Source organism: Bos javanicus, chromosome 19 (genome assembly GCF_032452875.1).
Source record: "Bos javanicus breed banteng chromosome 19, ARS-OSU_banteng_1.0, whole genome shotgun sequence".
Classification (NCBI taxonomy): Eukaryota; Metazoa; Chordata; class Mammalia; order Artiodactyla; family Bovidae; genus Bos; species Bos javanicus.
The window spans coordinates 39,517,597-39,543,436 of NC_083886.1; the positions used below are offsets into that span (position 1 = coordinate 39,517,597).

Consider the following 25,840-nt stretch of genomic DNA (forward strand, 5'->3'; position numbering starts at 1 on the left):
TGAGGCTAAGGAAGTTTCCTTCTATTTCCAGCTTGTTGAGTGTTTTTGTTTGTTTTATCATAAAGTGCTGTTGAATTTTGTCGAATGCTTTTTCTGCATCCATTGAGACAATCACATCGCCTTTGTCCTTTATCCTATTAATATGGCATATTACATTAATTTAATTTTGGATAGCATTTATTTTTACCTTTGAATTCAACTTTTCATCCTTTAGCCTTCAGAGGAACTTGGAGGAACCTATTTAATGATATATGCAATAGATATGACATACATCTTAGAATTTAATGGTGGTCCTTAGTGAAATTTTTATTTCCAGAACTTTATACCCCATCAAAAGTCCTACTTATGGCTATGTAGGATTTTTTGTTTGGTGTTCTTGAGTGGTGAGAATGTAAAACAAAATTTTAATATGCTTATGTAACCCAACTGTATAAATTCGTAACATTATCTTGATAGTATATCTAGTGCAGTTTCATATTACAGGCACTATAAGTGAAATATACATAAGTATCCTCTTCTGTGGCATTACTTACAATCACCTTATTCTGCAACTTTAAAGTTTTTAAAGAGAAATTTGTATCCATTTGTTAATCCTCCAGATTTTCTTCCTTCTCTCTTGGTACTTTTTCTTTTCTGTTGATCAGCTTTCCTTTTCGTTTAGATACTGAGGACTTCCTGGCCGAAGGTTTGCGGAATGAGAACCTCAGTGCTGGTGCAAAGGACAACAGAGACCATATTCTGCGGGGCTTGCAGCAAATCAAAGCTAGGTTTGTATAAACCGGTTCCATTATTCTTCTTCATAAAGTTTAAAGCAATTTATAATCAGCAAAATCTACTTTAATTGTATATAAATTATCAAAGTAGGACACATTTATTATAGTTCTTTATACTTGGTAGAGGCTTTTAAATGTTTACTGAATTGCATTGAAGGTAGGCAGGCATATTTAGGGTAGTTAGTTTACCACAATGGAAATATTTTTATAGTTGTATATGTTAAGAAAGTTATTCTGCTTTTAGCTTTGGATTGTTATGTTAGTCTTTATTGGACACTTTTGCAAAATGGGTGAAAAGCTAAATATTTATGCTTGTCCAAATTACTGAAAGAGAGGATGTTAAGCAGTATGAGACAATTTCCACTATGAGTTTTAGTCCTGATTTTATATCCTCATCTCCTTCCCGAATAGAAAACTTAAACTAGACTTATCCAGTTGATTCTTTCCTCCTATTAAAATGTCTTACTCTCAGGCTGATTGGAATATCATGCTCATTAAGTTGTTTTTTTTTTAATTAAAGGCCCTCACCTAGTTTTTGTGCCTTTTAGAATGTGAGCACCTGACAGATGCATACACTTGCTTGATGGAGGGAGAAATAAAAAATTTCCATTACAGTATATTCCTCAACCACTTCTTGTTCGAAGTATGATAACTGAATGAGAGTTGGGGATAAGTGAGTACAATCTTAAGTCTTTTTCGACTTGGAGGCAATGTGATTTGAAACGTTTGAACCGTGTACTCTTAGTAAAGGAAGAGCTTCAGCAGTGTTATACCTGGGATTTCATTTGTGTGGCAGAAAGATCTTATCATCTACTTCAGAAACGTCATTGAAACTCCTTAGAAGCAAGGAGTTTTATCCTTTCGAAGGGCACAGCCAGAATATATTCCCTCCAGGAATGTGAGAGAACTTCACAAGATGCCCTGCTGGATCTTAATCGATCTTTCCTGCTGGCTAATTAAGCATCACTTTTACTCAGCAACTGGGGACTATGTAATTATCAGCCTGGGTTGCCCTGAATAATTGAAACAAACAGAATGCAAAAGATGAGAGCTTTTTGCAAAAGTGAGAATATCTGTAATTTTTGGTAGGTTGGAAGAGTGTTTAAAACAAACTTCCCTATACTTTATTAGTGGATAAGTTTAGGCTTAGTTGTGTCTGAAGACTCAGTTAGTAACTTAAAGAATTTTTTATTTCTTTAATACAAAGTTGATCTTTGTATTATAGGATTATTATAAGGATGGCATGAGGAACAAAGATGGAATTATTTTAAACTGTACTATAGGGAGTGAAAGTGAAGTCGCTCAGTCGTGTCCGACTCTTTGCTACCCCGTAGACGGTAGCCTACCAGGCTCCGCCGTCCATGGGATTTTCTAGGCAAGGATACTGGAGTGGGCTGCCATTTCCTTCTTCAGGGGATCTTCCCAACCCAGGAATCAAACCTGGGTCTCCTGTATTGCAGACAGACGCTTTACTGTCTGAGCCACCAAGGATAGCGAGAGGGATGCCCAAAATATAATTGTGTATATGGTGGTGTTAATGGTATAAATCTGTGATAAGGAATGTAAAAATAATTTTATTGCATCTATGGAGACAAATATACAATGAGTAGAAATTCTCCTTTCCTGTTATTTGCAGTGCAGCACTTGGAAAGGACTGAATTTCAATCTGAAATTGATAATAAAAGGTGATTTTGTGGTGACTCACTGTTATCTCACTGTTATCACTTACATATTACTTCTTAGTTCTCTTTTTTAAGTGCATACACACACTCATACACACACACCCATGCACACAGACATAGAAGCTGTATTTATTATGAGGCAGAGAGGGTTCCTTGTTCTCAAAGGACTTGCTGTGTGGTTTGTGGGATAGATATTCAGGAAATAATCAGCAGGGGTTTTAGGAAACATCTGCATTGTTGATGGGAGCTTTCTGTTCATTGATTTGTTGTAAGAAAGATGACACTTTATTTAGAATTTCATAATTATCAGATCAGGAGGAAATGAGGAGCCAGAAATTAGATACTGTACAAGAAAATGGAAAAATGAGGATTTCCTTTGGCAAGCTGTTTGAAATTGTCTTAAATTTACCCATTCAATCATCATCCCATAATGTAACCCTTGTCTTACTGAATCTTCTTTTTCAGCCGCATTGCGTGTATGGCCCCATGTATGGGTGGTTGATGTTATGTACTTATATGTATTTGTAGCAGTTGCTTTGAGAGCACTGAAAACTTGTACAATGCCAATCGCATTTACTTTTTTTTGCGTGGAAGTTGTATCTCTCCCAGAGGCTGAGTATGAAAGGAAATTTGGAAATCATCAAACTTGAGAGCTAAATGTATATGGAAAATGGCCAAGTAACATCAAAAGAATTAATGAAAGCCACTTTAAAAGTTTGATCTTGAGTCATATTAAAGCAATAAAACTTTAGGGGTTTGGTAAATTTGTGGGGGAGGTAGGCATCTGTCTAAAACTACTAACTTGGCACATTAGGGCCGAAGGTGGGTAAGAAATCTCTAGCAGGATAACCTGGGAAAGACACTAGATAAATATAAATGCCATATATACATATACTCCCCCCCCAAAACTTTCATTCTATCTTTGTTGCATCCTTGCTTTAATTCATTTAATTATTTCTTCCACACTGTGCTGCTTGAGAATAGAGTGGAGTGATGGGAAAATACTGATTCCTGGTAAACTCTAGGGGCTTGGCTGTAATTTTTATGGTGGCTCAGAATTCAGTGCTATTTGCCATGACTGTGGACTCGCTGTAAATTAAAGCATCTGACTTCATCACAGCTGTTATGTGCTGTTTGCCACCTTTCTGTTGCCTAGAGTGACTGACCCCAGAAAACGATAGTTGTGTTGAGTCATGGATGTCCTCCAAGTGCTCATCTGTTTTTCAGTACAAGTAGGTTTTCTGTCTTCCCAGACTGAAAATCATATCTGTATTTCTGCCTTGATAGGGTTTTTTTGGCTTAAGAGTATTACCAATGAAGGATAATGTTTTCCATATAAGACAAATAAAAAACGGATGGCACTTTGCGTGATTCCAAGGAAATGAAGTCCTGTTGTGGTATTTGATGTCCTGAGCTGTGATGTTCATGGCTCTTCTTCAAACTGCCTCCTCATTTAAACCTTCTCCCTAAAACTAACAGCTTTCACATTCTGAGTCCAAGTTTTCAGCAAGCTCTTTAGAGAATGATTAGGATGAAAGCCAGGCAGAGGCTCCTCCTGTTTTATTGCGGTGGTCACTGCAGGACCAGTGCCAGCTGTGAGGCACCTGGAATGAAACATACTTCATCTATACTCAGACGTTTAAGGGCATTCTTATGCATTTGCAGAAACAGTTGAGCATTTCTTAAGTTTGATTCAGGGGAGGCCATCTGACAGCAAGAATGCATTGAGAATGGGGGAAAGGGTGAAGAAAATAGAAAATTTTTATTACTGAGGTAGGGATAAATTCTCCATGGCTCATTTTGGAGCAGCTAGTCATTTATGCTCACTGTTGGAAGTGAAGTCTAGAGCCAATGGAAACAAATTTAGAGTATTGTTTTCTTTTGTGAAACTTAAAGGAGTTCCAAAAAGAGACAGGTAGATTAATAGCATATTGAAATGGAAAGAAATAAAGAAATAACTTTATGTAACAGGATTATGGCACAACCCCACAAAACCAGTGCTTTTAAAGTACAGACTGAAAGAATATCTTGAACATGTCTCATTGTGGGTGGTTAGCATATAGCTCTGCATGAAACATGATATGTTAGTACAAATATCATAAAAATAATTCCAGTTCTCTTTGGGAACTTCAAGTTTTTCTTATCAGCTTACCATGGATTTAGCTTTAAAACAGAATTTAGTTTAAGAATATATTGTTCTTCTGTCTTTGTATTGGAGGAAAGACAAGGAGTTAGTCCAATGTAACTCTTGAGAGCAAGATTTTCAAAGTGATATGCTGTCAATATTATCGCCATTAATTACATGGAGAATGTTACTTTTCCTAAATGCTGGTTATTGAGCTTAAAATTCCCAAACAAAAAACATTCAGATGAAGTGTGCTTATCAAGAGAAGAAATGTGAAATGTGTTGTTGGTACATTTGTGTTACAAGTTTAGATATTTGTTCATATCTTCTCTTTCTATTCACTTTGCTACTTTCACTGGCGTTTCAGTGCCAATGCAGAAATAAAAAAGGTAGTAGGTACTAGTGCAATCTATCTAAGTTTAAAGAGCTCTGAAAAAGCTTCAAACTTATAGCAATAATTTGACCACATCTTGAAGTTTAAAAATTCATTTCTTCCTTTTCCAGTCCTATCTCTGCTTCTCACCCTTATCCAAGAAAGCAAACAAAAACTCACAACTTCACGGCTCTCAAGTTATCAATTATAGGCTAAATCCCTGTACTAGTTTTCTGTTATTTAGTGAGTGTATGTTGAGATTTCACAATTGTGTTAAAGATTTTTGGAGATATACTTACTGGGAGTAGTAAAGGGTTATTTTTGTTTCTCTTTTAGTCTGAAATGGTCTACAGGTGAAACTGGTATAATATTACTTGCTGTTGGTCTCTCGGCTTAACTTGGAAAGGAAGATCATTTTATTACATGTTCTTTCATAGCAAGTTTCCTCTACTTTCAAAGCAGCCTTGAAGTGTATGACTCCTTTTTAATTTTATGATGATGATTATTTTGTTTATTCTTTCACTTGAGTAGGTGTCTTGGATTTGGTACCAGCTATAAGATTAAATTGATCCATTTTTGTTTTCTTTTACACTGGGCTATTTTGGTGGTGTTAGTAGATAGAAGCCTCTCCCTTTGATCATCCCATAAAATAAATATTTTATATGAGTAATTTTGATGTACAATAACTTTTTAGTAAGTGGGTTTTTTTTTAATCTTGTTTTTTTCAATCATTTTTATTAAACATTCCCAGTACTGAGCTCATTAAACAGAATAACATGTTCTATCAAGAGTGGAAGGTCATTTGAAATGAAACCTGGGAAGCAGGTAGATAACTGAGCTTTCTCCCTTCAGGTTGGACTGACCCGTTAGAATAAGCTGAACACTACTATTTAGTCCTATAGTTAGGTCTCTGAATTTGCTTTACTTCTAATAGAATTATAGCCATCATTATTACTTGGGCACATTCCTATTAGCTACTTGAAACGGATTTGTCTTGGAAGATCTCAGAAAATCCTCAGTATCAATTTTTTTAATACTAGAAGCTTTTCTATTTGTCTATAAATGGGGGCTCTTAATTCATACATTGTGTGAAAAGATCATTTATATGAAATTACAGTCTTCATTTTACCAATGTTAACTTTGGCCTTGATTTTAAATCTCACTTGATCTGGATCTAGTCTTTTGTCCCAACGTGTGCTATTTTTTCTGCTTATAGAAAGCCAGTGGGGGAAAAAAAATGCCTCTCTGTATTCATCTATTTATGGATCTCCAGAAACTTGTGGCGTGAGGCCCTCCTGGTTGTGGTTATCTCTAATTTGCTGGTTTTCTGTTATTTCTGATGTAGATCCATCCTGTATCCACTTCCTGTGTTACACTGAAATTAGAGCAAAGGGGAGAGAAATGCAAGAGCACTGGGTCAGCTCTCAGAATTCAGTCTTTGTTCTGATGTTTTTTCTGTAACAATGTCTGATTCAATTGAAGATTTGCCTAAGCATGATCTTGTGTTTTCTTTTTCAGTTGCCTCCCCCAAAATGTTATTTGGGATTGTTTTTTCAAATGTTACAAAAATGCAAACATTACCAACCAAACCTTGAAACCTCAAAAATTTGATTTCTTTTATGGTATCACTATGATTTTTCATTTTTTTTTAATTTGCAAAATGATGCAGGAAATTTCATTTCCTTGGGATTTCATTTTATTTCATGATTCTGTTGAAAATGAGTTGGGCCTAAAGTGGGTTTTTATAATCACAACATGTGAATCATTTCTTCTTTGGAAGCCGGATCTTCTCTCCAACTGTGTAGCCTCATCTAGTCTCCCTGAAGTGCAGCACTAGCAGGGTTGATAATGAAATGCGGTCCTTCTTATCACACCCAGCAAAAGGCTCAGAAACGACAGGAAAAAAAATCAATCCCACAGGAACTTCTCAAGTGCTAGATATCCATATTTAACCCCCATGCATTTAAAATGGAAATGAGATATCTCAGGGTTTTAGTTTTTGATTTACACAAGATGTCACTGCCTCCTTGGCAATGGGAATATTTTGCAGACCAACTGCTGACCTGTTTAGGGAGATCTCAGCCTATCGCCTCAGGTCCAATATAGTTTCTTCATAATTCTTTCGAAACTCTCAGCAGTGCTTTGCAGCAGCTTTGATTCTTCAGGCTTCAAAGAATGCCCCTTCCAGGCCAATCTTCTAAAAGAAAAAAAAAGAAAAATCAGTGTAGGGGAATAAACAGCTCATAAAGGAAGGGGCAGCTATCCCTGTGGCAGTTCTCACTCTACTTAATTAATAAGGAGTTTATAAGCCAGCTACAGCTTCACAAAGCCAAGAAAATTCCAGTTTGATGCTAGTGCCTTGTTATGAAATTCCCACTTGGAGTGACTCAGTCTTCAATAATCAAGTTGTTTTATCATAGATATACAGTGACGCTTATGCGTTATGATTAAATGCTCACCCTCAAGCTCCCTCTTGAGTTTGTGAGCCTTGTTGAGTTATTATAATTTATAGAAAACTTTATGCCCACATAATTTCCAATTAGCTATTTCTCAGTTTTATTAAGGGAGTGTCTCTCTTTTCTGGATTCTGCCATAACCACAATGTTCATTTTATGATTTGATAATCAAGACCTCCTATCATGTCTACCAAGAACCTTTGTTTTTTGGTTAATGATAAAACTAAGATATGTGACATTACTCAAAGTAAGAGAATTAATAAAAGATTAGGATTTAGAATGTAGGATTTCTAAGTGGTTGCATAGTTTACTTAAGCAAGCCATTATTTTAAAAAAAAAATTGGCATCTTTCAAAAGCTTATTGGTTTAAAGGAACTGTAAATAAATATTGAAGTTTAGTTAATTATATATGCATCTAGAGTCTCGCAACATCTGTAGTTTATTTTGGAATGCATCAAAAACAAGATGGATGGATAGGTGGATAAGTGACAAAGCAGATATAACAAAATGTGAATCATAGCATCTAGATTATGAGTATACACATGTATGAGTGTTCATTTACTTTTTATGCATATCTGAAACATTTCATAATGTGATGTTGAAAAAAACATTTGTTTCACTTTGCAGTTCGAAACCATAGACTTCATTCATACTGTGGTTTCAGAAAACCGTAGACTTCCTCATGTTGGAAATGTAATAAGTATGTCTGTGATATTTTTAGGATTATAATTTTCTAAGAATAACCTTATTATTTCTGGATGATAGTAGTCTAAGGGATAATCCTTCAGTTTGTTATTTCTGACATAACTAACTTTAAGTATCTAACTTTTATACTTCTTTAAGACTTCCAGGCTAGCAATTATTGAGAGTTCAAATTCAATTCAAGCATTCTGCCCAGGAGATCCTGAGATTTTGATCTTTTTTAAGGAAAGGCAATTTCTGACTTTTCTCATAAATTTGATAAAAGGAAAGCTAATATGAGATTGGTAGTCCAGTAGGAAATGGAACTCAATTTTACATTTTTTAAATCATTTTATGGTATTAAAAATGACAGAGGTTAGAAACAAAGCTCTTATTCTTTTATTGAACTAGAATTGAAAGTGGCAGAAAATCATTTTGGCCCCGGTGCAGTAAATGTTATCACTAAAACATGTTCAGGGGATATCAGGATAGTCTCCCAAGCACCAGAGACAAAAGTTCACAGAAAAAGAACTGATTTTTCTGTCCTTATCTTGAAATTATGAGATGTACAGGAGATGAAAGTATCTTAGCTCTGATAGGACAGGCGATGGAGTATGTGTTAGAAATGATAATGTCTCCATTCTGGAGAGGGGTGAAATGGAGAGAATGTGGTGGGACGGGTGTCTCAGCAGTGACAGGCACGATGGAGGGAATTCACAGGGACAAGGAGGGTCAGCAGCTGAGCCAGCCCCAAAGATGAAGAATCCAGAAGCAGAGAAAATTATACTTGTGCAAAATTACACTGTGAGCTGACCATGAAGATGGTAAGAAAGCAAACAATACTATTTGTTAAAAGTACTGTTTGAAGATTTTGTTTGAAAGAGAAATTAAACTGGAGCTGTCAGCAGCTACTTGATTTTAAGAATCCAGTAGAAGAGAAATTTTAAGTCCATTTGGGAAAAACCAATCATTTTTGAGTATGCAGTCTGATTATTCTTTAGAATTTTGTGTAAATGGAGCAAGTTGGTAGACATATGTTTGCTGATCCTATAATGATTAAAATTCAGAATAAGTCAGACTCTTGTGAAATTGAGTTTTCAGGTTCCAGCCAGTGTTCTATACTGCCATATGGCATAACTAGAATTAACTGCTGCTCCCAGTCTGTTTATTCTTTTACTGAATATCTAGGTGCCCTGTTTGAAATAGTAGGGATTCCACCAAAGTATGTAATCACATGAGATAGATGGTTGACATGTTCACGACACCGGTCTGTATAGCTAATAGTTGCTTTTGTAGCTAATAGAAGAGCAAGCTTTTTTAAAGTTTTTCTACCCTAACCTCTCTTTTTATTAGAAAGAACAGATGGGTAAGAGAGTTAACAAGGAAAAGAGGAAAAAATTTAGGACCTTATAGGTCAGTGTAAATAGAAAAGGTAAAGCAAGAAATCCTTTTTACTAGAGTCCTAGCTTCTTGATGCTCAAGAGTGACTCATGGACCAGCAACATCAACATCACCTGGAAAGTTGTTAAAAATGCAGAATCTCAGGCTCCATTGAATCAGACCCACTGAATCAGAACCTGCATGTTAATAAGATCCCAAGGTTATTTGTATGCACAGAAATGTTTGAGAATCACTGCTCTACCACATACTTTTTAAGTTCATTTTAAATTCAGTTTCTTAGAACTTGGACGACATACTTATGGAGATTATAAACTTCTTAATCACATGGATGTTCATTTTTTAAAAAACGATCTATCACAGTACTGGCATATGATATGAGCTCAATAATGTGAGTCGAATGAGGGAGAAACTGTTATAAATGTGTTATCTGGTCCTTGGCTAAACATTAGAACAAGAGATCCTCTATATTTTGAAATTTACTATTCAGTGGCCAGCCCCACATATTCTTGTCCAAAGATAGAACACATTCTTTTTATTGAGCATTAGGAGTTACAGAGCCATTTGTAAAGATGGCATCCATCTCTTTAAATGTCTCCTGTGATGACATTTCTCTAATATTCTGTGGCATAAGGTTACAGGGCTGCTGCCCATGTGTTGGAGTTCTTTCAGAGTATGGATGCCAGTTAGTCCAGACATGATCCATCTTAAGCCCTCTGCCTTTGGTTATCATCTTTCCTATAAAGCTTTGCACTTCCTTGTTTCCACCATCTTTCATCTTTCCTGAGGACTTCTTTTCTAATCCTTCCCCCTGTGTTTCCTAGAATCCATGTTCTAGTATAATCAAACTCCACGATATCCTCAACCTCTTTTCTCCATCCCTGCCCAAGTAAAACATGACTCTTCTTCAGGATACTGTTTTGCTTGCAGCTATCTTAAATAGAACTTGCTCATTTTCCAGAAGTGCTGTTGGCATCCTTCATGCTCATTGCTTGTCATTTCTAGATTTTTACTATTCAATCTTTTGCCAGACCTCTTCCCTTTTGAGATTTGCCTACATGGTTTTACAGTTCTCTGTCATCGTTTGAGTTCAGAGTCTCCCCTCATGCTATTTGAGGACTGAGGCTTTGACTCATAGTTGTCATCTTCACTCTGCTATAACCACTGCCCCCTAGAGACCTTCTCTCTCAAATTTAGCTTTTCCCTCCTGATTACATCTCTCCATTCATCATATAAATATGCTCAAATCCCTCCTAATATTAAGAAAAACATTACATCCTACACAGTGATTCCCCCTCTGGCTACTGTCCTGTCTCTCTCTCTCTCTCTCTTTTTTAATAGACACCCTTCTTGAAATAGAAGCCTAGGCAAGCCATTTCTGGCTTCTTCTCTGGCCACTCTTCAGTCCCCTATAATCTAATCTCTGCTCCTATCAAGTTACTCTTGCCAAAATACCAGTAACTTGCTGATTGCATCATCCGGGTGACACTGTTCAAGCCTTATCTTATTTGGTGTATCTGCAGCATGTGACAATATTAATAGCTCCCTTTTCCTCAAAAAGTAAAAACAAACAAGCAAATAAAAACAGCAAAAGCAAATAAAAACTCTCTCCCTCTGTTGGTCCCCATGATAATAGTCTCTCCTGGTTTTCCTTCTTCCTTGTACTTATACTCTTAGTTTAGGCTTTGGCTTGAGCTTGTTTTTCTACCCTGCCCTCTTCACTGCTATTTCTCAGGCTTGCCTCTTTCTTATCACATTCTCTGTAAGCAGTTGCATAGTTCTGCAGCTCAACTGCAGTTCTCTCTCCAAGGCACTATACAGCATATTGGACAGCTCCTTTCGGGTGTCTTATAGATTATCTTATAGATATCTCAAACTTGCAAAGCTGGGACAGACCTGCTGTATGCCTCTCCAACAGCCACCCTCCATTCTTCCTAGACAACATCACCCCACCTTCCTAGGGAAGGACTCATGATCTGAAAGCCATTCTGTTTTGCCAGTGGTTGGTCTGGAGTTTGCATAAGATACAGTTTTGGCCAAAGAAATGTGAGGAGAAGACTTCTGATAGCTTCTCACATGGCAATCTTATGCTTAGGAAGAGAAAGTGAAGTCGTTCAGTTGTGTCTGACTCTTTGCAACCCCGTGGACTATAGCCTACCAGTCTCCTCCATCCATGGGATTCTCCAGGCAAGAATACTGGAGTGGGTTGCCATTTCCTTCTCCAAATCTTATGCTTGGGAGGCCAAAATAAAGCACTGAAATGCAGTAGCCACTGTAAGACATTACTCTGCTCTAAGGTGTTAGAGCAGAAATAAGGGAAGAACCTAGGTTCTTCATGCCATTGTTGGGACCCTGCATCATGCCTAGAATCACCAGTCTTCAGACTTTTTCTTTTGAAGGAAAAATAAACTTGTATTTGCTTAAGCCTCTGTCAGTCAGATTTTCTGTTATTTTGTAGCCAGAAGAATCATATCTGATTGAGTGTCCAGAACTGGACTCATTATTTTATATTCTGCTTACCCCTGAAGTCTATTTCTGCTTTCACTAGGTCCTGACCCCCTAGGCAGAATCCTGGAAGTCACTCCTCTTTACTCCCCAAACCATCAGCAAGCCTATTGATTCTTCATTCTAAATCTGTCTTCTTCTTTCTATTCTCTTTCTCACTGGCTAAATTTTAGCTCTCATGAAGTCTTACTCAGAGCTTTGCACAATTCTCTTTTCTGATTCTCTGCTTCAGGCTTCTCCCTGTTCCAGTTTATTCTGCTCCTCCATTCTGTTGAAAGGGGAGATATAAAAAAGAAGATAATTTAATCATTTGTGCTATAGAAGAAGATATATTGATATGGAATGATAAGATATACTATACATGAAGAAATGGTTTTTTTTTTTTTCAGAGACATGTCTGAAAAAATGCACCAAAATGTTAATGATAGTAATTTCTGGCATATAGAGTTTGAATGATTTTTAATTTCTCCTTTTTATCTATTTGTATTTTCTAAATCTCTACAGTGAATGTGTAAATCTTAAATCACTGATATCAGAGCCTTTCCTGTTTTACACAGAGGCAGGGAACAAAAAGAGGCGGGGATTTAAAAACCAAAGAGTATTTATTTCCAGGTAGGAAAGGAGTTGGCATTGCAGGGAAAAGAGATATGGATAGAGGAAATTGGGCTTTAATTGTAGCCTTGGGTCATTTCTATTCAAATAAATAGATGTATTTGGAGGTTTTTTTTTAACTCTGTAACTAAGCATGCGTGCACAGACACACACAAAAGTAAGATTATTTTTGAGCCATATGAAATACAGCAGTCCTTTTAGTAATTTATGATGACTTTTCTAAAATAAGTTGTTGTTTTTCTTTTTTTTAATAAAGGAAGTTCATTCTCAAGGTCTTCATTAGATGAGCTATCTAATTGTTGACTAGGAACAACTTCCGTTTCTTAGATTTTATCTTTTTGAGCTGCACTGAACTGACACAGGATGAATCCCTCATTAGAAATGGATTATCTACACTCTGTGTGGCTATTTAGTGAAACATTTTTATTTGTGAGACTAGCTTTCCAAAGTGATGGTGCTTGAGTAAACCATTCACTTCCTCCTTCTCAAAACATCAGTCACTGTGATTGATTTTCATGTTGGTCATGGAGAGAAATGGAATTAACTAAAAGCAAGGGTGAGGATTACAAGCCGGAAGCAGTTAATTTACTTAACAAATATGTATTGGCTATTTGTTTACTCTTTATTGGGCACAATGCCAGGTGATCAAAACAGTGTCAGAGAAAATATATCCCTGTTTTTCAAGAAGTTCTTGGGCCAGTAAGCGGCCAGACTCATGAACAGAGCTAGCACAGAGCCCACCATGCATAGGTATCTTCTCTAGGCAGTCTGAAATGCTTGGTTTCAATTTGTTACATACCTGGATTTTCACCATTTAGAGACTCGTTTAGGCGCATAGTCCTCTTTTACAAATATAAATTCACTTGGAAGGATAAGGGCTCTGATATCAGTGATTTAAGATTTACATGTTCACTGTAGAGATTTAGAAAATACAAATAGATAAAAAGGAGAAATTAAAAACCATTCAAACTCTACATGCCAGAGTACTTTGATGTGCACTAGCCCTACTGAATGGTTTTCTTCTAACTTTTGGTTAAGATGATTGTGCTGTGGAAATTCAATAAGTTTGTTGAACCTATGGGGCAACACACAGTGGTTGGTACACTGAGGGTTATAAAGTTAACAGAGGATCCTTTTCTTCAGAAAGAATGAGGGCTTTAGAAACTCTTGCCTCTGCAACTGAAGAGTTACAGTCACAGCTAACATTCATCACACAGTTACCATGTGCCAGGCCCAGTGTTGGAGGACTTCACACACATTTTCTCATTTATCCCTCACAACAGGTGTGAGGTGAATACTATAATAATCCCCAGCTAGCAGATGAGAATACTGAGGTTCAAAGAACTTGCTCAAGGTTATACAGCTGTTAGGGTTTGGACTTGGGATCTGAACCAAGGCGGGATGATTGTTTGGCCAGCACTCTTACTGAGGCTTGATTTCTTCATAAGTGAATAATGCTACTTCATTCATGCAACAAATATTTATTGAGCATCTACTATGTGCAAAGCATTTTTGAAGTGATTATATGACAGTTTTCAGTCCTCCTATAACTTGTTGTTTTTGAACCAGATAAACTGAATAATTATACAATACGCCCACCTTGTAGGATTGTTGTTATGCATATAAAAGTGCTTAATACAATGCATGTTACACTGTAGATACCCAATAGATATTCCCAAGAAATTTACAACCTAATGAGAAAGATAAAAAAGATACAGAAATAAGAAATCTTCATGGATGAGATGTCTTCATGGATGAGATGTCATCATGGCTTGGTCTTGGATTTGAAAGGGAAGGATTTTTGGTCAGATGTATTGCACACAAAAACAGCATGTACAAAGAAACAGAGGAGATAAAAGTTTAGCTGTGGTTGGGAACCAAAGGATAATTCTGTTGATTAGGTATAAGGAAGTAATGAAACACATAGCTGAAAAGATAAGATGGAATCAAATCCTGGAAATGGGAATTTTTACTGGATTTGTGGAGAAGAGGTACATGACTGAAGAGAGTAAAGCCTGGGACAGGGATGGGTAAGCTGATGCTTTAGTAGGGAATTATGGATACCGTATGAGTCCATGGTTCCTGGGCTGAGGCCTCTGGGAGGCAGAGGACGGTTGCAAAGGGAGAGAAGAGGGACAAGACTCTCAAAGGTTGCCTATGTTTATTCTCTGTGCATGCCCAGAAAAGGAAGACAGATGTTTCTTTCTTCCCAGTATTTCTTGCTTTGAGCTCATATTTATATCCTTGATTCCATAGCTGCCTTTGGTTTATTATGAGCTTCACAAGCTTTTATGGATAACCAGATAATATAACCACTTTTCAGAACTTCATGTCAGTGGGAAAATACGTTCTAAATGGCCAACATTGTGCTTCAGCTTTTGAAATGTGGTTGGTTGGTAAATTAAAGATTGTATTTACTATATTTCAGATTTGTAAATAAGATTTAATTTTTTTAAAGAAGATGCAGAAAATTTAACACTATCTATCACTTTGTTTCATTAGGAAAATGCATTTCCAGATCCAAACAATGGAAGTGAATTTTGGAATACAGTCTATACTTGAACTAGGGGCTGCCTGTTTATAATTCCCTTAACAGGCAACCATTTATGAAATACCCATGTCCTTAATGGTGTTCTACAAACTTGCCCCATCATATGAATTACCTGGGGATCTTGTTAAAAACACAGACTTCTAGGTCACTAACCTGGACATGCTAATTTACTAGGTCTGGTGTGGACCCTGGGGAATTTGCGTTTCAATTAGGGTTCCAGGAGATTCTTAAAATCAGACAAGTAGGTGTAGAAATCTTTATTAGAAGATACCATTTTTGTTTAGATAAGTAGCTATTTTGGTTTAAAACTGAATTTTAACAGCGAGAGGGAACGAAGGAAGAAGGATTTGACTGGAAGTATGAGTAGGCTGTTGGTTTGAGTGGTTAGGAGGGTCTCCCAATATGACGGGGTTTGATTGACAGGAAGATCTTACCAGCAGGGCTTAGGGCCAGCCAGTAGCTGACAGCATTTCAACCTAATTAGCTTCTAGGATGAGGGATGGAGATATGGTCAGAATAAATAGTCTTGGTTCTTTCCTTGTCCTGATGTTTGCCTGCTGTCTTAAGTGCTTCCGCATGGCCTGGCAACATCTGGAGACATTTTTGATGCTGGGGAATCCCTTGATGTGGGACAGAACCAGAAGTCCTGGCCCCAGGATGGGTCAGGTAAGTCCTGAGATTGACTGGTTGTTGTGGCTGAACTGCTGGTGACCCTTGACCTGTATTGATACAGCAGTAGAACTGGTCACATAGTCATTAGCCTTTAGCTCTAATCCAGTTCCCTACTTTTATGATTTGGATAACAGAGTACCTCATATAAGGGTTTAACTGTGACTGCTATAGGCACTGTACCAAGAAATAAATGGGGAAGAATGATATTTTAGTATAGACTCTTGTACAATTAGAAAAAAGTCAAGTTGAGGGTCAAACTGTGCAATAATTTTAAAATGATTTCTGAATTTTTGTGTGCATCTCAGTTCTTAATTGGAAGAAAGTGTACACTTAAGGATAGGAGTTGTTTTTTTAATTTCGGCAATTCACTGTAGCTGTTAGAGTGGTTACCATGGAAGGATGCATTCTAGATTATGTTTTTATATATTTATCCAAATTTTGTTTTAGTGTGAATGAGTGAAATATTAAGTCTTTAATTAGAATTCTGTTGTTATTTTTTGATTAATCTGTGTCAGTAGCTTTAGCATTTGTATTAAATCATTTTCTTCATGAAGGCGTTTAATGAGGAAACAAATTGATTGTATTTATATATTGGATTCTTGCCACTGTGATGTATATTTGGTTGTGTCTTTTGAAGTCTATTTTTGCTGGTCATTTTGTAGTTAGTCTTTGAAGCCAGGCTTTAGGTGAAAAACTTCTTCATTTGGATGTTTTAGTTTAACAACTGCTACTGCTAAGTCACTTCAGTTGTGTCCGACTCTGTGTGACCCCATTGACGACAGCCCACCAGGCTCCCCCGTCCCTGGGATTCTCCAAGCAAGAATACTGGAGTGGGTTGCCATTTCCTTCTCCAATGCTTGACAGTGAAAATTGAAAGTGAAGTCGCTCAGTCGTGTCCGACCCTCAGGAACCCCATGGACTGCAGACTACCAGGCTCCTCCATCCATGGGATTTTCCAGGCAAGGAGTACTGGAGTGGGGTGCCATTGCCTTCTCCATTAGTTTAACAAAGCTTACTTATTTTTATCTTTCTCTTCTTCATTTTCTTTCCTTCCTTTGATTTCTCTTTTTTCCCCTCCTACCTTTGTGTGAGTAATTTAGAGGAAAAGGAGGGCACTTCTCTCTATCTTATTTGGAATAAATTCACACTCTGTACCATTGCTTAGAAAGCCTTGCCTTCTGCCTGCCTCTTCAGACTTGTCTCCACTGCGCCCTGAAATATACTCAGTGCTGTACTCATGCTTAACACAGACAGCTCTTCTGCTTCTCACCTCCATTCACTTATTTAGCAAGGTCTGTGCTACTGCCCCTTGAGGGCTCAGGAACATAAAGAGACAAGAAGCTTGTGGACCAGTATACAGGTGCTGCTAAGGGGGGTACATGGGGGAGCACCTAACTCAGGAGACTGGACTGAGCCTCAAAGGGCCATCGGGCGTTTGCTAGTAGAGGGAGGGACCTGAAGAGAAAAGTGTGCCGGCAGAGAGAGAGCTGTGATGTGTAAGAACAGGAGTGTGAGCTGTGGAGGGGAGGGCCAGACTGGGGTAAGCCATTGAAAGATTTCAAGCAGAGGGATGATAAGATTTGGTTTGTGTGTTGTTAGGTGGTTAGAATAATGATGGCACTATTGGAACATCTCATGCAAAGATGGGCTCAATAAAGGACAGAAATGGTCTGGACCTAAAAGAACCAGAAGATATTAAGAAGAGGTGGCAAGAATACACAGAACTGTACAAAAAGATCTTCACAACCCAGATAATCACGATGGTATGATCACTCACCTAGAGTCAGACATCCTGGAATGTGAAGTTGAGTGGGCCTTAGGAAGCATCACTACGAACAAAGCTAGTAGAGGTGGTAGAATTCCAGTTGAACTATTTCAAATCCTGAAGGATGATGCTGTGAAAGTACTGTACTCAATATGCCAGCAAATTTGGACAACTCAGCAGTGGCCACAGGACTAGAAAAGGTCAGTTTTCATTCCAATCCCAAAGAAAGGCAATGCCAAAGAATGCTCAAACTACTGCACAAGTGCACTCATCTCACATGCTAGCAAAGTAATGCTCAAAATTCTCAAGCCAGGCTTCAACAGTACGTGAACTGTGAACTTCCAGATGTTCAAGCTGGTTTTAGAAAAGGCAGAGGAACCAGAGATCAAATTGCCAACATCCGCTGGATCATAGAAAAAGCAAGAATTCCAGAGAAACATCTACTTCTGCTTTATTGGGACTTCCCTCATAGCTCAGTTGGTAAAGAATCTGTCTGTAATGCAGGAGACCAGGGTTCAATTCCTGGGTCAGGAAGATCCCCGGAGAAGGAAATGGCAATCCACTTCAGTATTCTTGCCTGGAAAATCCCATGGACAGAGGAGCCTGGCAGGCTATAGTCCATGGGGTTGTAAGAGTCAAACACGACTTAGCAACTAAACCACCACCACCACCACAGCTTTATTGACTATGCCAAAGCCTTTGACTGTGTGGATCACAATAAACTGTGGGAAATTCTGAAAGAGATGGGAATACCAGACCACCTGACCTGCCTCTTGAGAAATCTGTATGCAGGTCAGGAAGTAACAGTTAGAACTGGGCTTGGAAAAACAGACTGATTCCAAATAGGAAAAGGACTACGTCAAGGGTATATATTGTGATCCTGCTTCTTTAACTTATATGCAGAGTACATCATGAGAAACTTGGCTGGATGAAGCACAAGCTGGAACAAGATTGCAGGGAGAAATATCAGTAACTTCAGATATGAAGATGACACCACCCTTATGACAGTAAGTGGAGAACTAAAGAGCCTCTTGATGAAAGTGAAAGAGGAGAGTGAAAAAGTTGGCTTAAAGCTCAACATTCAGAAAACTAAGATCATGGCATTTGGTCCCATCACTTCATGGGAAATAGATGGAGAAACAGTGGAAACAGTGTCAGACTTTATCTTTTGGGCTCCAAAATCACTGCAGATGGTGACTGCAGCCATGAAATGAAAAGACGCTTACTCCTTAGAAGGAAAGTTATGACCAACCTAGACAGCATATTAAAAAACAGAGACATTACTTTGCCAACAAAGGTCCGTCTAGTCAAGGCTATGGTTTTTCCAGTAGTCATGTATGGATGTGAGAGTTGGACTGTGAAGAAAGCTGAGTGCCGAAGAATTGATGCTTTTGAACTGTGGTGTTGGAGAAGACTCTTGAGAGTCCCTTGGACTGCAAGGAGATCCAACCAATCCGTCCTAAAGGAAATCAGTCCTGAATATTCTTTGGAAAGGCTGATGCTGAAGCTGAAAGTCCAAAACTTTGGCCACCTGATGCGAAAAACTGACTCATTTGAAAAGACCCTGATGCTGGGAAAGATAAAAGGCAGGAGGAGAAGGGGATGACAGAGGATGAGATGCTTGGATGGCGTCACTGACCCAATGGACACGAGTTTGAGTAAACTCCAGGAGTTGGTGATGGACTGGGAGGCTTAGCGTGCTGCAGTCGATGGGATCACAAAGAGTCGGACATGGCTGAGCGACTGAACTGACTGAATGACCTAACAGTTGAGGTTTGCTGAAGGCTGCCTGGTGCCAGGCCTAATGCTCAGTTCTTTATGTATATCATCTCAGTTAATCTTCCCAAGAATGATATGTGACAGATATGGTTATTATTTCTATTTTAAAGATGAGGAAACTGAGACTGCAGCTACAGTCTCACAGCTAGAAGATGAAGGTGCTAGAACTCCAACCTAGGCTTATCTGCAAGCCTTTGCTCTTCACGGTCACTGCACTTCCTTCTCCATCAGCATTGATGGGAATTGCTCAGAGAGGAGCAAAGTGGCAGGTAGACCCCTTTAGACCTGGTTATATTGGTCTGGGTGAGGTATTTTGAGGACTTGAGTGAATTCAGTGCCCATAGTGAGGGAGAGGAGATAGATTAAAAGTAAATGAAGATAGAATCTCCAGGTCTTGGTGATTGATGGGATATACATAGAATAGGGAACGAGATAAAAGATGACTCCTAAGCTTCAGTTCAGAGAAGGCAATGGCACCCCACTCCAGTACTCTTGCCTGGAAAATCCCATGGATGGAGGAGCCTGGTAGGGTGTGGTCCATGGGGTCGCGAAGAGTCGGACATGACTGCATGACTTCACTTTTACTTTTCACTTTCATGCATTGGAGAAGGAAATGGCAACCCACTCCAGTATTCTTGCCTGGAAAATCCCAGGGATGGGGGAGCCTGTTGGGCTGCCATCTATGGGGTCGCACAGAGTCGGACACGACTGAAACGACTTAGCAGCAGCAGCAGCAAGCTTCAGTTGGGTGGATGGAGATGTTGGCCACTGAAGCAGGAAACATGAGATAAGAGAGGTTTGAGACTTTAGGGACAAAAAACAGTCCTGAGAGAGAAGAGTAGAATAATTGTATCTCTTATTTTTGAATCTTTTAATTTAATATTAAATATTGACTATTTTAATATTTGATTGTTTAAGTATTTTATATGTACAGACAGCATAGTCAAGTCTTTGGCCATTGGTTTCTTCCCTGGCCAGCCTGAGTTCCATGGCATGCTTCTCCAGTCTTCTCTTACTCTCTTGTCTTTTTATCCCACAAGCCTAGAAAAATTCTAAACTTGGGTCAATTCATCTGTCCACCTTTTCTGACCTTACACCTGGGCAGCTAATTAGTGCTGGAGAAAAATGACACAATTGGATTGCCGCCACAGTAAATCTTAGTCTCCAACCTCAGCTGACCCCTTAATGATGCCTGGCAGTTATTTCACATGCTTTGTATCAACAGCCTTTTAAATTTCCTCAATATTCTTCCCTCTAATGTCTTTAGCTGCCTTTACCTTATCATATCACCTCTCACTCTTGCTCGACATCGTAGTCTATTTCACAAGATAAAACAAAGACTTTCAGGTTGGAACCCATTCACAATCCTGCCCTGCCTGCGTGCCCCACCCCCACCCCCCGCCAACATCTGCTGTGGGCCTCTGCCACCTGCTCTGAACACCTGGCCCCTCTGCCTGGCTTCTCTCTGCATCCTGGGCCTGGCCTCTCAGTGACTCTCCCCTCCAGGCATCTTCCCTCAATCTGACCCCAGGTCCATCCCCAGAAACTCTGATCTGCAGGCAGTAAGACGGATTCTGGGATTAGCCAGACCTAGGTTCTGCTGGCCCCAATTTTTACCTTATGTGTGTTTTAGGTCACTCACACCACTTTTGCACAGTTTTGCATTATTCCAGCCAAACTGGCGCACAGTTCAGGCTTTCTGTGCTCTCAGACCCTCATGCTGCTGCTGCTACTGCTAAGTCGCTTCAGTCGTGTCTGACTCTGTGCGACCCCATAGATGGCAGCCCAACAGGCTCCCTGTCCCTGGGATTCTCTAGGCAAGAACACTGGAGTGGGTTGCCATTTCCTTCTCCAATGCATGAAAGTGAAAAGTGAAAGTGAAGTCGCTCAGTCATGTCCGACCTTTAGCGACCCCATGGACTGCAGACTACCAGGCTCCTCTGTCCATGGGATTTTCCAGGCAAGAGTACTGGAGTGGGGTGCCATTGCCTTCTCCACAGACCCTCATGGAGTGTCTGGCAAATAGTGGACATTTTTTACGGTTTGAGAGAATGAATGCAGTGTTCATAACTTGAGATATAAAGGGTTTGTTGACATGTTAATGTTCACAAATCCACGCTGCCTGGAGGAGCCCCAGGAACTAGTCCAGTTTAAAATTTTTATGTAATATTTGAGCTCAGGTGAATAAAGTGACCATGTTCACAACAAGAAAAATACCAAAGGAATTTTCAAATGAATATCACATTTTGAACCTGTTTCTGATTTTGCACAAGATAAACTGTCATGGCTCTACAATGTGGATTTTTAAACCCTTATGGTTCAATCAAATAACCTCCTCATGTTTCGTTTTTCTCATCTATAAAGTCAGGGGCTGAGTAAAATGACCTTCGATGTCCTTCTAGCTGTAAAATTCAGGGAGTATATGGTCCACAGTCACAGTCATCTAGTTATCAGTTATTCATCAATCACATAACTAGGAGTCTCAGTGGTCTAAGAGTAGCTATTAACCTGAAGCAAGCAAAAAATAAAATAAATTAGGTTCTAAGTATCAATGGTGACAAAAACGGCAGGGCAAGAGCTAAAGATAGTACCGATTAAAATATGATAATCAGCTAGAGTTCTTTGTGAGTTCTGCCTTGTTTTCTCTCTCAAAACACAGGTTTGGAATCAAAAGACATCTCTGAGTTTCCTTCCGAAACCTTTTGCCCCTTCTCTTGCTCTCCAGCAGCTTACTAAACCAATTTGCTCCTCTCTCTCCCATCTAGGCTACACATTTCTGCTGGATTTGATCACAATGGACATTATTCCCTATACTTAAAAACAAGCAAACCAACCGACCAACGAACCCTTCAGTTGTTCCCTTTTTTCTACACAAAGGAAAAGAAATTTTAACTCTGACTTGACATTTAGTGTCTTTCATTTTGCCACAACACAGCTAGCTAGCGTTTTTCTTTAATAGTCCATTGAGTCATATTTGGTTGTCTGTTACATGTAGGGAGTAGGGGGATTGCATAGCAACCACAATTTCCAGTGTTAATGCTAGAACACAGGGGATGAAATATTAGAATGTAGGTTTCCAGTGTTTCAATGAAAGGGCATAATCATTGAGCTCGTAGATTTTACTATTAATGTCAGAGCAGGGATTTCATGTAGTGATTGTGTTACAGAAGACTCTAGTGGTGAATAGGATTTTATTTAATGAATTTATTTTATATTATTTCTTTTTTATTATCTGCAAATAGACTTCTAAAAAATTTTTTTTAGTCATGGGTGATACTATCAAATCAAATCAGATAATGTTACTTGTTTATCATTTAATACAAGTTTAATTGTGACCATTGTATTTTATAAGAGAACTTTGTGGTGCTGTCCTCTAGGGTTTCTAAAATTTGTGGACATAGACTCAAGATCACAGAAATATTACCTCCCCCCAAATAATCCAAGACTTTATGACAGCTCCTTCTGTTACATGAGTTTTGTGCTTATCATCTGTTGTTACCATTGTTGTGGTTGTTCAGTTGCTCAGTTGTGTCTGACTCTTTGTGACCTCATGGACTACAGCATGCCAGGCTCCTGTGTCCTCTACTGTCTCCTGGAGTGTGCTCAAATTCATGTCCATTGAGTCAGTGATGCTGTCTAACCATCTCATCTGGAGATCTTCCCAACCCAGGGATCGAACCCAGGTCTTCTGCATTGCAGGCGGATTCATCAGCTGAGCCACCAGGGAAGCCTAAGAATACTGGAATGGGTAGCCTATCCCTTCTCCAGTGGAATTCCCAACCCAGGAATTGAACTGGGGTCTCCTGCATTGCAGGTGGATTCTTTACCAGCTGAGCTACCAGAGAAGCCCCATCCTCTGCCACCCTTTCTTCTTTTGCCTTCAGTCTTTTCCAGCATCAAGATCTTTTCCAGAGAGTCAGTTCTTAGCATCAGGCAACCAAAATATGAATGCTGGATCTCTGCGGTCCAAAGAACTCTCAAGTCTTCAGCAGCATAATTCAAAAGCATCAATTCTTTGGCACTCAGCCTTGTTTATGGCCAAACTCTCACATCCGTACATGACTTTTGGAAAAGCCATAGCTTTGACTATATGGACCTTTGTTGGCAAAGTGATGTCTCTGCCTTTTAATATGCTGTCCGGATTTCTCATAATTTTCAAGGAACAAGCATCTTTTAATTTCATGGCTGCAGTCACTGTCTATAGTGATTTTGGAGACCCCCCAAATAAAATCTGTCACTGCTTCTACTTTTTCCCCTTCTATTTGCCATAAAGTGATGGGACCAGATGTCATGATCTTAGTTTTTTCAATGTTGTGTTTTCAAGTCAGCTTTTTCACTCTTCGCATTCACCCTCATCAAGAGGCTCTTTAGTTCCTCTTCACTTTCTGCCATTAGAGTGCTATCATCTGCGTATCTTTTTTTGTTGTTGTTACCATAGTGTGTGTGTGTTTGTAATTTACTATCTTAAATTGACTATCTCTTCATGTGTATTTCATATTTTAGAAAAGATTGTAAGCTTCCTGTAGGCAGATACTAGTTCTTGTACTTTTGATGGCTTGAAGGAACAGGGACCATAGGGGCACCACTCCCAGGGACCGTCCCATGCTTGCTCAACTGTTTCTAAGGCTGGTACCCCCAGCCCTGGTAGCCCAACCAGTAAAGAATCTGCCTGCAATGACCCAGGTTCAATCCCTGAGTTGGGAAGATCCCCTGGAGAAGGGAATGACAACCCACTCCAGTATTCTTGCCTGGAGAATCCCATAGACAGAGGGGCCTGGCAAGCTACAGTCCATGGGGTCACAAAGAGTTGGATACCCCCACCCCTGGGTCCCTGTCCTCTGATGCTCCATCAGAGACTTCCACCAGATGGTGCTCTTTTCCCATTTGTGTTCTTGGGTGTCATGCCCTATTACCTCTGCCCCTTGCCCATTCCTTCTGTTGGAATACTGGTAGTGGAAAGAGAATTCAAAATCAACTGAATCTTCCCAAATGAGAGACGAGGTTATAGGAAATATTCAGTGTAGAGACTATTAGCATTGTTCAGAAAAGTCATTTCCTTGGGTATAATCCGTATTTACCATGTGACTCAATACTCAAGGTCAAATGCAAGGGTTTTCCTAGCCTTATTAACTTACTCAGTTCAATTCAGTTCAGTTTAGTGGCTTAGTCATGTCCGACTCTTTGCGACTCCATGAATTGCAGCACGCCAGGCCTCCCTGTCCATCACCATCTCCCGGAGTTAACTCAAACTCACGTCCATCGAGTCGGTGATGCCATCCAGCCATCTCATCCTCTGTCATCCCCTTTTCCTCCTGCCCCCAATCCCTCCCAGCATCAGAGTCTTTTCCAATGAGTCAACTCGTCTCATGAGGTGGCCAAAGTAGTGGAGTTTCAGCTTTAGCATCATTTCTTCCAAAGAACACCCAGGGCTAATCTCCTTTAGAATGGACTAGTTGGATTTCCTTGCAGTCCAAGGGACTCTCAAGAGTCTTCTCCAACACCACAATTCAAAAGCATCAGTTCTTCGGTGCTCAGCTTTCTTTATAGTCCAACTCTCGCATCCATACATGACCACTGGAAAAACCGTAGCCTTGACTAAACGGACCTTTGCTGGCAAAGTAATGTCTCTGCTTTTCAATATGCTATCTAGGTTGGTCATAACTTTGCTTCCAAGGAGTAAGCATCTTTTCATTTCATGGCTGCAGTCACCATCTGCAGTGATTTTGGAGCCCAAAAGATAAAGTCTGACACTGTTTCCACTGTTTCCCCATCTATTTGCCATGAAGTGATGGGACCAGATGCCATGATCTTCATTTTCTGAATGTTGAGCTTTAAGCCAACTTTTTCACTCTCCACTTTCACTTTCATCAAGAGGCCTTTTAGTTCCTCTTCACTTTCTGCCATAAGGGTAGTGTCATCTGCATATCTGAGGTTATTGATGTTTCTCCTGGCAATTTTGATTCCAGCTTGTGCTTCTTCCAGCCCAGCGTTTCTCATGATGTACTCTGCATATAAGTTAAATAAGCAGGGTGACAATATACAGCCTTGACGTACTCCTTTTCCTATTTGGAACCAGTCTGTAGTTCCATGTCCAGTTCTAACTGTTGCTTCCTGACCTGCATATAGGTTTCTCAAGAGGCAGGTCAGGTAGTCTGGTATTCCCATCTCTTTCAGAATTTCCCACAGTTTATTGTGATCCACACAGTCAAAGGCTTTGGCATATTCTTTAAAGCAGAAATAGATGTTTTTCTGGAACTCTCTTGCTTTTTCCATGATCCAGTGGATGTTGGCAATTTGATCTCTGGTTCCTCTGCCTTTTCTAAAACCAACTTGAACATCTGGAAGTTCACGGTTCACGTATTGCTGAAGCCTGGCTTGGAGAATTTTGAGCATTACTAGCGTGTGAGATGAGTGCAATTGTTTGGTAGTTTGAGCATTCTTTGTCATTGACTTTCTTTGGGATTGGAA

At 39.2% G+C, this 25,840-nt stretch overlaps 1 protein-coding gene across 1 annotated transcript in view; it reads left to right on the forward strand.

The window, feature by feature from the left end:
- Positions 1-25,840, forward strand: part of SKAP1 (src kinase associated phosphoprotein 1) — a 301,998-nt gene that overhangs the window by 50,558 nt on the left and 225,600 nt on the right. The window contains exon 2 of the mRNA XM_061391504.1: positions 662-767. Coding sequence (XP_061247488.1) covers positions 662-767 — 106 coding nt within the window. The remainder of the gene's footprint in view (positions 1-661; positions 768-25,840) is intronic.